Below are 12,918 nucleotides of genomic sequence, written 5' to 3'. Positions count from 1 at the left end.
TTGAGTCCGGAAGGACGTCCGTGCACATCAGCGGTGTGTTATTTAAATTGGCAACCATATAAGCGTTCGCAATTTCCAAAATCAAGTAAATCTAGTGTGTGCGGGATCCAGCCCCTATGGAACTATGGTGTTTTTCATCTACAGGGTGTTAGGTAAATGGGTATATGAGCCGACACTAGCCCATGTTAACATGGTCATATAAATGGTATGGTGAAGTCAGAAAATTGATATCTTAATTTGGATTTTATAAAAAATATTTTGTATGAAAATTAAAAAAATTAAAATGATAATATCAAATTTCTGACTTCACCATACCATTTATATGCCCATGTTAACATGGGCTAGTGTCGGCTCATATACCCATTTACCTAACACCCTGTATATGTGCTAATACTTCACAAGCAAACTGCATTTCGGAGATACGCCGGGCCCGGCCAAGCACGCGGCTGGCACTGAGGAGAAGAGGTTTGTTCGCCGTTTGTTTTGAAAATTTAGTATAGCTAACAGTCGCCATCTTACCTCTCTCGCCGACCACAGTTTTGTCCCCGTGCGGTAGTATCTCCAAGTCACTCTTAAGTTGGCAGCACTTGATAACTTGCTTGTACCTCTGCATGTTCATATCTTGCCCGAACAGGATGTTTTGACGCACCTAAAATCATAAACAACACACGGGAGGGGTGACATTGAGATATTATGACGTAACAGAGCACACAAATCATAGAGATAGAGAGATGCCAACTAATGCGCTGAGTTCGAAACTCAGTGTCGCATTAGAAATTCACACACACACAGTAATCAAAATATGAGCTCATTATCCACTGCAGTATCAGTACTCAACGATTGAATAGTTTTTAGTACTACGCAAGCAATGTAAACTGTTTACATTATGACGTCGCTGCTGTCATCATTACTTTCACGAGCAATGTGTTCTGTTTTTGGGCATATTGCTGCGACACCGGCCACGCCCCCTTGTCACATCTCCCTTTAGTTTCTGTGATCTGTGATAAAAATCGTCTGAAAACCACTGTATGGGAGCGGCATGGGAGGCCGCCCCCCATACCTCAGGCGCTGACTGACTTAAGCGCTAGAGCACAGAATAATAATAATTACTTCGTAGAGATTTTTTTCGCGAATGTATTTAAAAAAATGTATGCTCAATGTCGGGACTATTCCCACATCTCGTTCCCACCGCTGCAACTCCTGTGTAGCCAGGATCTACAGCTTGACCGCCACAAAAACCCAACCAATGAAGGTCAAGTTTGTCCCGGGGGAAAGTTAAACTGTCATTGGACCCGCAACGAAATTAATCAGAAGAACATAGGAGGAGTGCTCAATATCGTTAACAATATGGTGTACTTTAGCTTGTCTGAAGAGTCGAGCACCATTTTGTTAACAAACGTCAGTGATCGGTACTGCGCCGAAGCCATAGGGCTGACTTCGGTAGAATGATGTGTGACGTGAGGTCCCATAACACACTGTGCACCGTTTTTACATATATGGTTTATTGTCTTTACAATGCAAATGGGTGAAGAATACACGTGCGTGCGTCAATGCTCGCTCGTGATTGTCCTGTCGATTAGGTATCTCGGGAGGTGAAGTCACGCGTGTTTTGTTTTCGATGCAAACTCGCGGAGATGAACAGGCCTGGCTAGAGATATAATCCAACTTACCGAAGCTTCAAACAGCCACGGGTCCTGCGCAGCATACGCTATAATTCCGTTCACAGTCAGCTGCCCACTAGTGGGCGTCAGTTCCCGCAGCATTGCTTGCAATAGCGTGGACTTACCGGAGCCCACTGTGCCCACCACTACTGTTAGGGTTTCTGGTTTTATCTGTAAAAAGAAAGATGTGCGATTTTTTTTTATCCACAACGAGGAAGCTCTTGGCCTGTATCTCACCTGATGGTAAGTGATGATCAGGCCGAAGGTGGAAGCGAGCTTCACCCGGAATCCTCAACCACGGAGGAACTGGCTATCTTACCTCTAACTGCCGGAACATAACAATGCTGTTAACATTGTTGTTATAGCTATAGACTTAGGTAAGATGGTAGATGGCCAGGCGGACTTAGAACAAGCCCTACTAGCAACCAAACCGAACAGAAAAATCTGCCCCCCTAGGAATTGATCCCGGGACCTCTGCGTATGAAGCAGGTGGTCATACCACTAGACCACGGAGGTGGTAAAATAGAGAAGTAACAAAAACTTAAAAACCAGTTCTTCATTTTTTCTCAACCACTTGAAAAATCGAACTCCCTAAGGCGGGAATCAAACCCACGACCTTTCGCTTGCCGGGCGACTGCTCTTCCATCTGAGCTACTTAGACACTGGATGAACCAGTCGAAAAGACAATGCCGGAAATTGGCGTCTTTTTTTTTTCGCGCGGCCATCGACCAACCTTTGTTTTTTGATTACAAAATAGTGTAATAAACCAAACTTACTATGACATGTATACATCTAAACTCAGTCTGAACTGAGTTACGAGCATTAGAAGTTTTATGATTTTCATACTAGATTTGCTTTTTGCGCGCAAAGTTTTGAAAGAAATTGCAACAAAATAGTGACATTGTATGTGTAAACAAACAACACCATCCATTAAAGGCTCCAGACATCAGTATGGAGCAGAATCAGCGCAATAAAAAAATAGCGCAATATTTTGTTGCAATTTCTTACAAAACTTGCGCACAAAAAGCAAATCTAGTATGAAAATCATCAAACTTCTAATGCTCATAACTCAGTTCAGACTGAGTTTAGAGGTATACATGCCATAGTAAGTTTGGTTTATTACACTATTTTGTAATCAAAAAACAAAGTTTGGTCGATGGCCGCGCGAAAAAAAAAGACGCCACTTTCCATACAAAATCTGGCATTGCCATTTTCAAGTGTAATATTTCTAGATTGCTCCGTTAAACAGTGGTTTTAAATGACGACTAATATGTAAAGTTTTGTCATTTTAAAATGGTGTTTCGATAATGCTTGTAACTTGTATTATGTCCAGTGCTTAACTCAGTCAGTGCCTGAGGTATGGGAGCGGTACGGAGAAGATGATTTTGTAACGTTAAACATCAGCGATATTAGACTGTCACGTCATATGTCAATGTTACCCCGTGCTGTTACTATACCTCAGACACTGGCTGAGTTAAGCACTAGACCTATGGTAAGAGAGTTGTAATTAAAATCTCAATTATTAAGAGAAAATATAAAAATATAAATACCGTTAAGTTTATATCAGATAGAGCAGCCACTTTCCCATCCAACGATTCGTCGTCGACATTCTTCCAGTGCGCTGTGTAGTTGATCATCGTTATCAGGTCTTGAGGTTTCAGTTGCTGAAGGTTGTTTTCCGACTTAATGTATGCCTGTTGGCTGAAAATATGTGCTCATGTAAGTTGGGGGCACTAAAAGTGTTGCTTTTAAGAAGAATTGATCAAAAGAAAGTTTTGTTACTTGGATGATATCGCCATATTTAGCGATGCTATAGAAAATCACCTAGAGAATCGTGACATTTATTGCAATGTTAATCATTATCACGAGGCATAAATAAGCCCAATCGTTAAGTGTCGGACTACAAATTCGAGATACGACGAATGCTGGTTCGATTTCTACCAACCACTGGATTAATGTGGTAAACCCACTATAGTACTAGCGCTTAACTCAGTCACGCACGGGAGGGTGTTATTGTAACGTCAAATATCAAAGACACTTCAGATCTCCTTCAGATTTATATGCTCTGTCACGTCATAATATGCCAATGTCACCCCTCCCGTACCGCTTCCAAACTTCAGGCAATGACTGTGTTAAGTGCTAGACTTATACATTCTTTAAAGACAAAGTTTTAAAACTCACCCATTCCCAATAAACTTCTCGAACACTCCATTAGTAGTCGGAACTTTGACGTCATCAATCGTCACCAGATCCACGCCATCTTGGTTATTGACCTCAGGGAGCAACAAAAACTCTTGCATTCTCTTAACACTGACGTACGCTTCCAAAGTGAACGTTATTGCAAGCGGCAGAAAGTCTACCAAGTTGAACCTCAGCATTTCGTAGTAGCAAAATATGACGTATACTTTGGCAGCTGTCAGTTCGTTCTTGAATGAGATGAAGGATATGACGCTGAGGAAAATTGCCACTTTTGTGTTTAATTTGACGCACGATATCATGACCGCCCGCAGCCATGACATCTTTTTGATTATGTTCATTTCTTTCCTGAAAATAGAACATTAATTATCTATATATATAAAAGAAAGTCGTGTTAGTTACACCACTTATAACTCAAGAACGGCTGAACCGATTTAGCTGAAAATTGTCAGGGAGGTAGTTTAGAGTCAGGAGAAGGACATAGGATACTTTTTATCCCGTTCGAAATAAATAAAAAGTCTGCTTATTTATTGCCATTAAGGCGGAACAAAGTTCGCCGGGTCAGCTAGTAATTTCATAAGTAAGGATAGGATTTTTCAGTATTTAATCTTTATTTCTTTCCCAACTATTGAATATTGAAGTGTAGGCCGAATTCTCCATTTGTCTGTAGTACATAAGAGAGGGTCATACTCCTGCAGTCCTTACTTCATCATCATCATCAGATCATTTAGTCTCCACTGCAGGAGCACAACTCTAATTTACCAGAGGCAAATGGAGGATTTGAGCTACACTCCCCACGCTGGCTAGACGGATCGAAAAGGATCAGGCCTACCCATGTTTGGTTAGGGGAGCTTACTAGTTTCTACAGATATTCTTCTTACTTCATCATCATCATTATTACAGCTAAAGGACGTCTACTACTGAACATAGGCCTCCCCCAATGATTTCCAATGGAAATCTGGGATCAATTCAATATGGAAATTTTCCATATTGCCCGGTTGGAAGCGGCCTGCATCCTGCGCCTTTCTGCCTTTATGAAGTCGTATATCCGTCCACCTTATCCTACTTGCCTAGTTCGCAATTATTACATTATCTGTAAGTGTTTGCTGTATCTAATTGAAAAAGTGACTGACAAAGGTAACTGAGTTTCTTCCGCCACTTCTCAAAACCAGCCCATATGTTGTCTCGAAGTGGTGGTAGGGCAAGCTATTTGGGACGTGTATAAGCGCCCTGGAAAGGGCCTATGTACTGAATAAAAACTTTGACTTTGACTTACTTTCTAGCAAATCCAATGATCCTAGCGAATGCGTTCTCCCACGCGTACATCTTGATGGCTTCGATGCTCTGAATCACTTCGCCCATCATCCTGATCCGGTTGTCGGTCCGGACGGCCGTTTTTCTACGGAGCCTGCTTGAGATCTTGCCTAGATAGCCTGTTGGAGATACAATTTGTATACAGGGTGTTAAGTAAATGAGTTTATAAGACTACACTAACCCATGTGTGCATAATAAATGATATGGTGAAGTCAGAAAATTGATATCATCATTTTAATTATTTTAATTTTCATACAAATCTTTATAAAAAAAAATTCTGACTTCACCATACATAATCATTTTTGGGACAAACTATATTGGGTGATGTACAATCTTTTTGCCCTAACAGTGACCCTTGCTTGATAGCGTTAATCAAAGTCCAGGTAAACATTTTTATTTAGAGTATTAAATAATACTTACAAAACATATTTAAAAAAAAAAACTAATAAAAATACTTTACATTCATCTTACTTTTTAAACGCAATAACTTTTACTACGGGGCAAATGGCGATATCTCAAAACAATACCATACAACGGTCAATTCGTACAATTTGTATGAATTAGTTTCGGGTCTATCTATCACCGTCGCTCATGCTGGCATCTCGCTTTGCACGAGAGGGATGGCAACATTCGGAACTTCGTATAACGTTATCCATGTCGAACATCTGTCGGTAGTTAGCAGATTAACCACCCAAATGGTGGTGGTGTGGAATCGCCTTTAAAGAGGCGTTTAATCTATTACACCTAGAATATTACTCCAGAACTCACCTTGGAAAGGGATGAACATCAGTAGAAACGCAACTCCTATGAAAGCAGCGACTCCAATCTGTCTGTACATCAAGTATATGATGATCACGCTCTCCAGAGGCGACCTGATAAGATAAGAAAACTTTACTCAGCATTTATCAACACAAAAGTTGCAGTTCGTTTCAGCCAAATGACGTCCACTGCTGGACAAAGGCCTCCCCCAAGGTTTTCCACAATGAACGGTCCTGCGCCGCCCGCATCCAGACTCTTCCCGCGACCTACCAGATCGTCGGTCCACCTAGTAGGAGGCCTGCCCACGCTACGTCTTCCGGCCCGTGGTCGCCACTCGAGAACTTTTCTGCCCCAACGGCCATCGTCTGTACGAGCTATGTGCCCCGCCCACTGCCACTTGATTTTAGCAATTCTGCGAGCTATGTCGGTCACTTTGGTTCTCCTGCGGATCTCCTCATTTCTGATTCGATCACGCAGGGAAACTCCGAGCATAGCCCGCTCCATCGCCCTTTGGGTGACCTTGAGCCTTCTTATGAGGGCCATAGTTGAAAGAGAGTAAAAGTTGCAGTACATCATACATTTCTTAAAAAATAGTGAACAACCAATATGTGTTACCAGTGATGATGACTTATGGTTCGGCAACGTGGCCTCTCACTATAGGCCTTATACAGAAGCTCAAAGTTGTACAGCGTGCTCGGTGTTTCTTTACGAGATCGAATCAGAAATGAGGAGATCCGTAAACGAACTAAAGCCGCTGACATAGCCCGACGGATTAGCAAGCTGAAGTGGCAATTGGCATGGCACATAGTCCGCAAAACTGACGGCCGATGGGGCAGCAAGGTTCTGGAGTGGAGGCAGCGTACTAGAAAACGCAGCGTGGGACGCTCACCTACAAGGTGGACCGACGACATCATAAAGGTAAGCAGGAAAGCGCCGGACGCAGGCCGCTACCAATCGGTCAACATGGAAAGCATTGGGGGAGGCCTATGTTCAGCAGTGGACGTCCTATGGCTGAAATGATGATGATGATGCTGAAGATTTGACCTTACCTGACGAGGTCCATCATGAATAGGGCGGCCATATCGAACCTCTGAGCGTCGGTGGTTAGTAAATTGACCACGTGGCCCGCTAAGCCTTCGGATGCTTTACCACCGGTGGTTAAATCGAGGCGAAGTAACTGGAAATGGAGAAAATTATTTGGTGACATCAAGAGCTCAGCTAAGTTAGTTCAGCTTAGCTCGCATACCTGGCGCAGTTTTTTTTATGCATAACAAGGCAGGTATTTGACCACAATCGCAACTTGATGCTAAGTGGGATGCAGTCTAGGATGGTACATATCTGCCCTGTAAGTGCCTATTCACTCTCGCCTTGAAAAGGGCCGGATTATAGTCTTCGGGAAAGACTTGCAGGCAGCAAATTCCAGTCCCTACTCGTTCGCATTATAAAAGAGTCATCGAAACGCTTAGTGCGAGCTGGTGGAATCAACAATATAGGGATGGTACGCTAACCTGCGTCTGGTTCCCCGATGATTTCCATAGTTGTGTGCAAGCTGTAAACTATACAAACACTATGGAAAATGCGTCAGCTAGAGAGCTAAGCTAAACTAACTTAGCATAGCTCTGATTACAAAATCACCCTGTATAACTAGTTTAAAATTAAACAAATTTATATTGAGACTATATTCGTGGTTGGATTGATTTAGATTTTTTTTCTGATATTGACAAATGAACAGGCATAGTGGTTAGTATGAAAACCACCAAGTTTGTATACTGAATTAACGATGCTAAAGCCCGGTCTATGAGCACGTAGAATTTTGTCCAATGACCCCTAGCTACCCATCCTTATCGCTCGCGCGTAATTATATTCCTGTCGCGCTCGCACACTCACTGCGGGCGCCCGTCGCACAGTCGCGACAGCAATATAAATTACGCGCGAGCGATAAGGATGGGTAGCTTGGGGTCATTGGACAAAATTATACGTGCTCACAGACCAGACTATAGAGGTGCCTTACTTACCTTTCTATAAATCAATGAGCAGCACCCGACCCGTATCTTTATCGCCATTTCTAAGAGCCACAATAGCCATGGATGTAAAAGAGTGGCGTTTATGGCCATTAGACTGAAACAAAATTGTTAAATTGGCTATAAGTTTAGCGCTTAACTGAGTCGGTGCCTGGGGTATGGGAGCGGCACGGTGTTTTTGTGACGTCAAACGTCAGCGAGACTTCAGATCTCGTTCAGAGGTGGAATTGTGTAAAGCAATCGTTATCATTTGACAGTTCATAACGTACGCTTAGAATAATAAAGCCTAGATGGATAGTCTACATACAAACGCTTCGTAAAGAGTGAGGCAAAAATCTTATGTCAATAGTGTCAATATTGTTGGGGAGTGTAGACAGTGAAGGCGATTTTCCCAAAAATAGGGAAATTTTTAATACGTTTCTAATTATTTTATAATTAACAAAAGCAAAACGCATCATGTACTTACTTATTTATTGAATTCAAAGTACCTACCTAATTACAATAAGATAAATCGACTTAAAAGTCTCGATTTCATAAAAAAAGGAAATGTATTTGTAGGGCGAACAATTGGGAAATAAATTTTCTTGTTACTGGTATCATTCCCGTATTTAATTTTTGAAAGCCAAATTCAAGCAAAATACGCGTCGAATTGTAGTACTTACTTATGAAATGTAACACTGGTCACTTTCTTTCATTTTTCTGATGTATTTAGACACCCTTTCACAGCACAAACCGTCATAATTAATTAAAATTCGTCGGACGTGTTTACCAATTTTTCACTTTGACATGTCATGTGACGTTTACGGGTGAGCCGTTCTGGCTCACTAAAAGCTGCCTCACCTTTCGTGCACTGACTATCTATCTAGGCTTTATTAATCTAAGATAATAAAAATAAAAATAAAATAAAAAATAAGAACGTACGATTATTCTGTCAAAAGCTTTGTTTAACTGACTTTATCGTACGTTATTAACTGTAAAATGATTACGATTGCTTTACACAATTCCACTTTTGATTTGTATGCCTTATTGTAACATCATAATATTATGTCAATGTTTAAATCGATGCGTGATCGGATCAGTAATGAGAAGATCCGCAGGTGAAACCAAAGTGACTGACATAGCACGCAGAATCGCTAAAATCAAGCAGTGGGCGGGGCACATAGCTCGTAGAGCTGATGGCCGCTGGGGCAGGAAAGTTCTTGAGTGGCGACGACGATCCGGAAAACGTTGCGTGGGCAGGCCTCCCACTAGGTGGATCGACGATCTGGTGAAGGTCGCGGGAGGTGCCTTGATGTGGTTGACGCAAGACCGGTCTTTATGGAAATCCTTGGGGGAGGCCTTTGTCCAGCAGTGAACGTCATTCGGCCGAAACGAACGAATATCAATGTCACTCCTCCCGTGCCGCTCTCATACCTCAGGCACTGACCGAGTGAAACACTTGACCTATGAGGAAGATTATAGTGAGTGAATATTAGTTTTTCTTACCCGACTACCCCCAAAGCGTATAAATACGCGTGTGTTTTGCTCACAGCAGGCGCGGACGGTGAGAAGTAGTTTATCAAGCCTTCAAGGCACATTGGTATGATTAACCTGAAAAATAATAACAATAATTAACAAATTAATTAATTTATTTATTTACACACACACATTTACTATTGTTACAGGCTAACCCAATATAATTAAGCTCAAGTGGCAATGGGCAGGGCACAGTACGCAGAACTGACGGCCGATGGGGCAGCAAGGTTCTGGAGTGGAGGCCACGTACCAGAAAGCGCTGCTTAGGACGTCCACCTATAAGGTGGACTGACGACCTCGTAAAGATAGCAGGAAGGCGCTGGATGCAGGCCGCTACCAACCGGTCATTATGGAAATCATTGGGGGAGGCCTATGTTCAGCAGTGGACGTCCTGTGGCTAAAACAGGTATAGAGCTAAACTGGAGGTTCTTTCCCACGGGAACATCCCGTTTTCAGCAGATACCGTTTTTGTAGGATCCCAATAGATATTTTCAAACCGAAACTGACCACATAGGTGATGTGGAAATCAAAATCTGATTACTCAAACACATCTTTCCACTTTGGTGGAAAACCTTAGTCTCCACTGCAGGAGCACGACCCTCTCTAATAGGCTACACTTGCGAGCAAAAGTATGGAATCACGTACATGAAGTTGTTTCCACGCGATCTTGTGTACAAACCAATTTGTTAATAACAAAAAAAGTAGCACCATTTTAAAGGTTAAACTTTTAACTTTAAATTGATACCAAATTCATTTAAATCACACCAGTATTTAAAAGATATCCCGGCTGATGTAAAGAAGTAAGGAAAAAGACATGTATCAACTGTTTGATACGTCGCGAGTTGCGGCCTATTTACCCCCCATAAAAGCAAGTGTTTTCGGATTTTTGCTTTCACACGTTGATCCATACACATCTCCGCTTCTTTTGACACTTTACCTGGGATTCTACACCTTCAGAAGCAGCACAAATCGTTGCACTATTGCAAGAAGGGCTCAGCCAGAGGGCTGTTGCACGTCAGCTCCACATAAGCCAGTCCTGGGTTTCGAAAGTTTTAAGACGCTTTCGAGAGACTGGTGGCTTTATCCCGAGACCAAGTTCTGAACATTGCCGGTGCACATCGCAGAGGGAAGACCGTTTTTTCATGTCAACTTCTCTACGAAATCGTCATTTGACTGGTATCGACGTCCAGCAAGAGCTCAGAAATGTTCGTAGGATAGCTGTTAGCAAGTGGACAGTTCGTCTAAGATATAAACAATAGAATTTGACTCCAAAAAGGCCTGCCACAGGCTTGAAACTGACGGCAGGTCACCGATAAGCACGCTTTCAATTTGCTTCTACACATCTCGATGGGAAGTCGAGCAAGCCACCCCCATAAGCCAATGTTTTAGCGAACCAGGACTGCACAAATCGCTCCCCAGGCCGTCTATAGACCCGACCTCTTCGACTGCTGCACTGCAAAAACAGTCTGCATTCATCGGAGAACAAAACTCGCCTCCATTACTCGCCTTCCGAGTGCGAGCTAATTGAAAGCGTGCTTGTCGGCGACCTGCCGTCAGTTTCCAGCCTGTGGCAGGCCTTTTTGGAGTCAAATTTTATTGCTCATATCTTAGACGAACTGTCCACTCGCTAACAGCTATCCTACGAACATTTCTGAGCTCTTGCTGGACGTCGATACCAGTCAAATGACGATTTCGTAGAGAAGTTGACATGAAAAAACGGTTTTCCCTCAGCGATGTGCACCGGCAATGTTCAGAACCTGGTCTCGGGATAAAGCCACCAGTCTCCCGAAAGCGTCTTAAAACTTTTGAAACCCAGGACTGGCTTATGTGGAGCTGACGTGCGACAGCCCGCTGGCTTAGCCCTTCTTGCAATAGTGCAACGATTTGTGCTGCTTCTGAAGGTGTAGAATCCCAGGTAAGGTGTCAAAAGAAGCCGAGATGTGTATGGATCAACGTGTGAACGCAAAAATCCGAAAACACGTGCTTTTATAGGGGGTAAATAGGCCGCAACTCGCGACGTATCAAACAGTTGGTACATGTCTTTTTTGTTACTTCTTCACATCAGCCGGGATATCTTTTTAAATACCGGTGTGATTTAAATGAATTTGGTATCAATTTAAAGTTAAAAGTTTAATCTTTAAAATGATGCTACTTTTTTAGTTACTAACAAATTCGTTAGTACACAAGATCGCGTGGAAACAACTTCATGTAAGTGATTCCATACTTTTGCTCGCGAGTGTAGTTTCCTAAAAAAATTTTTTTAGTCCGTCATGTTTAATATCAAAAAATATTGGACACATATATTTTTTTATTTGTCAATCTAACAAATAATTACATAGTTATGGTGCGTTGAAGTTCCGCACGACGTCACAACGTGCGGCACTTTTATGCACGCATTGACGTCACGGGCCTCTTCTTATGAACTTTGGCGCGCTTTATCTCTTTAAATTTTCATTAGTTTGAAAAAGTGAAAAATACGTGTAGAGTATTTTTTGATAAGTTAACTGACGGACTAATTAAAACTCTTGCTTTTTGACCCAGGAAACATCCCCATTCACCAGAGGCAAATGGAGGATTTGTCCTACACTCCCCACGCTGGCCAGACGGGTTGGGGAGACCTGATGTTCGCATATTTGTCCCTTTAGTCGCCTATTACGACATCCACGGGAAGAGTGGGTGGTCCCATTCTACTCAGCCGGGACCACACGGTTAACTTATGTACAAAAATGCACTTTATTATGTACTTACTTAAAACTAGTTTCGAATACCGCCAAAATAAGGTTTCCTATGATAAATCGGAGCCCATGGATCCGCAGTATGGTTCGGATTAACGAGGGTTTCTTGCCTTTGCCTGTAAACCACAGTAAAATATGATTAAGAATCTATATCTATATAAGCAAAAGGTCACTGATTGACTGACTGACTCACTCACTCATCACGAAATCTCAGAAACTAAAAGTTCTAAGAGTCTCAAATTTTGCATGGGGGTTCCTTTTAGAACGTACACGGTGCTCACTAAGACCGAATTTTGCAAAATTCATCTCCTAAGGGGGTAAAACGGGATCCACTCGTACGAAGTAGCGGGCGGCCGCTAGTAGATCATATAGGGCACATACATAGCTGGGCATTAACTCGTTAATCCGTTAATCGTTAATTAACGAAGTTAACATTTCTATTAACGGATTAACTTTTAAGTTAACTTTAAAAATTGATAACGGACTCGTTAACTTCCGTTAAAGTATCCTAAGTCCGTTAATCGTTAATCCAGTACCTACTATTTACCAAAAAGATACAGCAGACACGCTGAAAAACGCGTTCTGACAAGTACGTTCGGGCTTCCAGAACTTCCAGAACCCAAAGCAACAGTTTTTGTAATCAGATCACTAACGCAACGATATATTAAAATGCATTTTTTATTTATTTACAACTGAATTTAAGACCAGTTCTCCTCA

General features: G+C 42.1%; 1 protein-coding gene across 1 annotated transcript in view; it reads right to left on the bottom strand.

Moving 5' to 3' along the window:
- LOC135085699 (probable multidrug resistance-associated protein lethal(2)03659) overlaps nucleotides 1–12,918 on the bottom strand; it is a 90,698-nt gene that overhangs the window by 45,106 nt on the left and 32,674 nt on the right. Inside the window, exons 5-14 of the mRNA XM_063980513.1 lie at nucleotides 12,215–12,317; nucleotides 9,437–9,541; nucleotides 7,946–8,048; nucleotides 6,980–7,107; nucleotides 5,940–6,043; nucleotides 5,134–5,290; nucleotides 3,843–4,205; nucleotides 3,212–3,362; nucleotides 1,671–1,832; nucleotides 520–649 (exon numbers count right to left, since the gene is read on the bottom strand). Of these exons, the coding sequence (XP_063836583.1) occupies nucleotides 520–649; nucleotides 1,671–1,832; nucleotides 3,212–3,362; nucleotides 3,843–4,205; nucleotides 5,134–5,290; nucleotides 5,940–6,043; nucleotides 6,980–7,107; nucleotides 7,946–8,048; nucleotides 9,437–9,541; nucleotides 12,215–12,317 (1,506 nt within the window). The remainder of the gene's footprint in view (nucleotides 1–519; nucleotides 650–1,670; nucleotides 1,833–3,211; nucleotides 3,363–3,842; nucleotides 4,206–5,133; nucleotides 5,291–5,939; nucleotides 6,044–6,979; nucleotides 7,108–7,945; nucleotides 8,049–9,436; nucleotides 9,542–12,214; nucleotides 12,318–12,918) is intronic.

Source organism: Ostrinia nubilalis, chromosome 29, assembly GCF_963855985.1.
Source record: "Ostrinia nubilalis chromosome 29, ilOstNubi1.1, whole genome shotgun sequence".
In the NCBI taxonomy this organism is placed as follows: domain Eukaryota; kingdom Metazoa; phylum Arthropoda; class Insecta; order Lepidoptera; family Crambidae; genus Ostrinia; species Ostrinia nubilalis.
The sequence above is the reverse complement of the archived record's forward strand: the minus strand, read 5'-3'. Positions and strand labels throughout refer to the sequence as shown.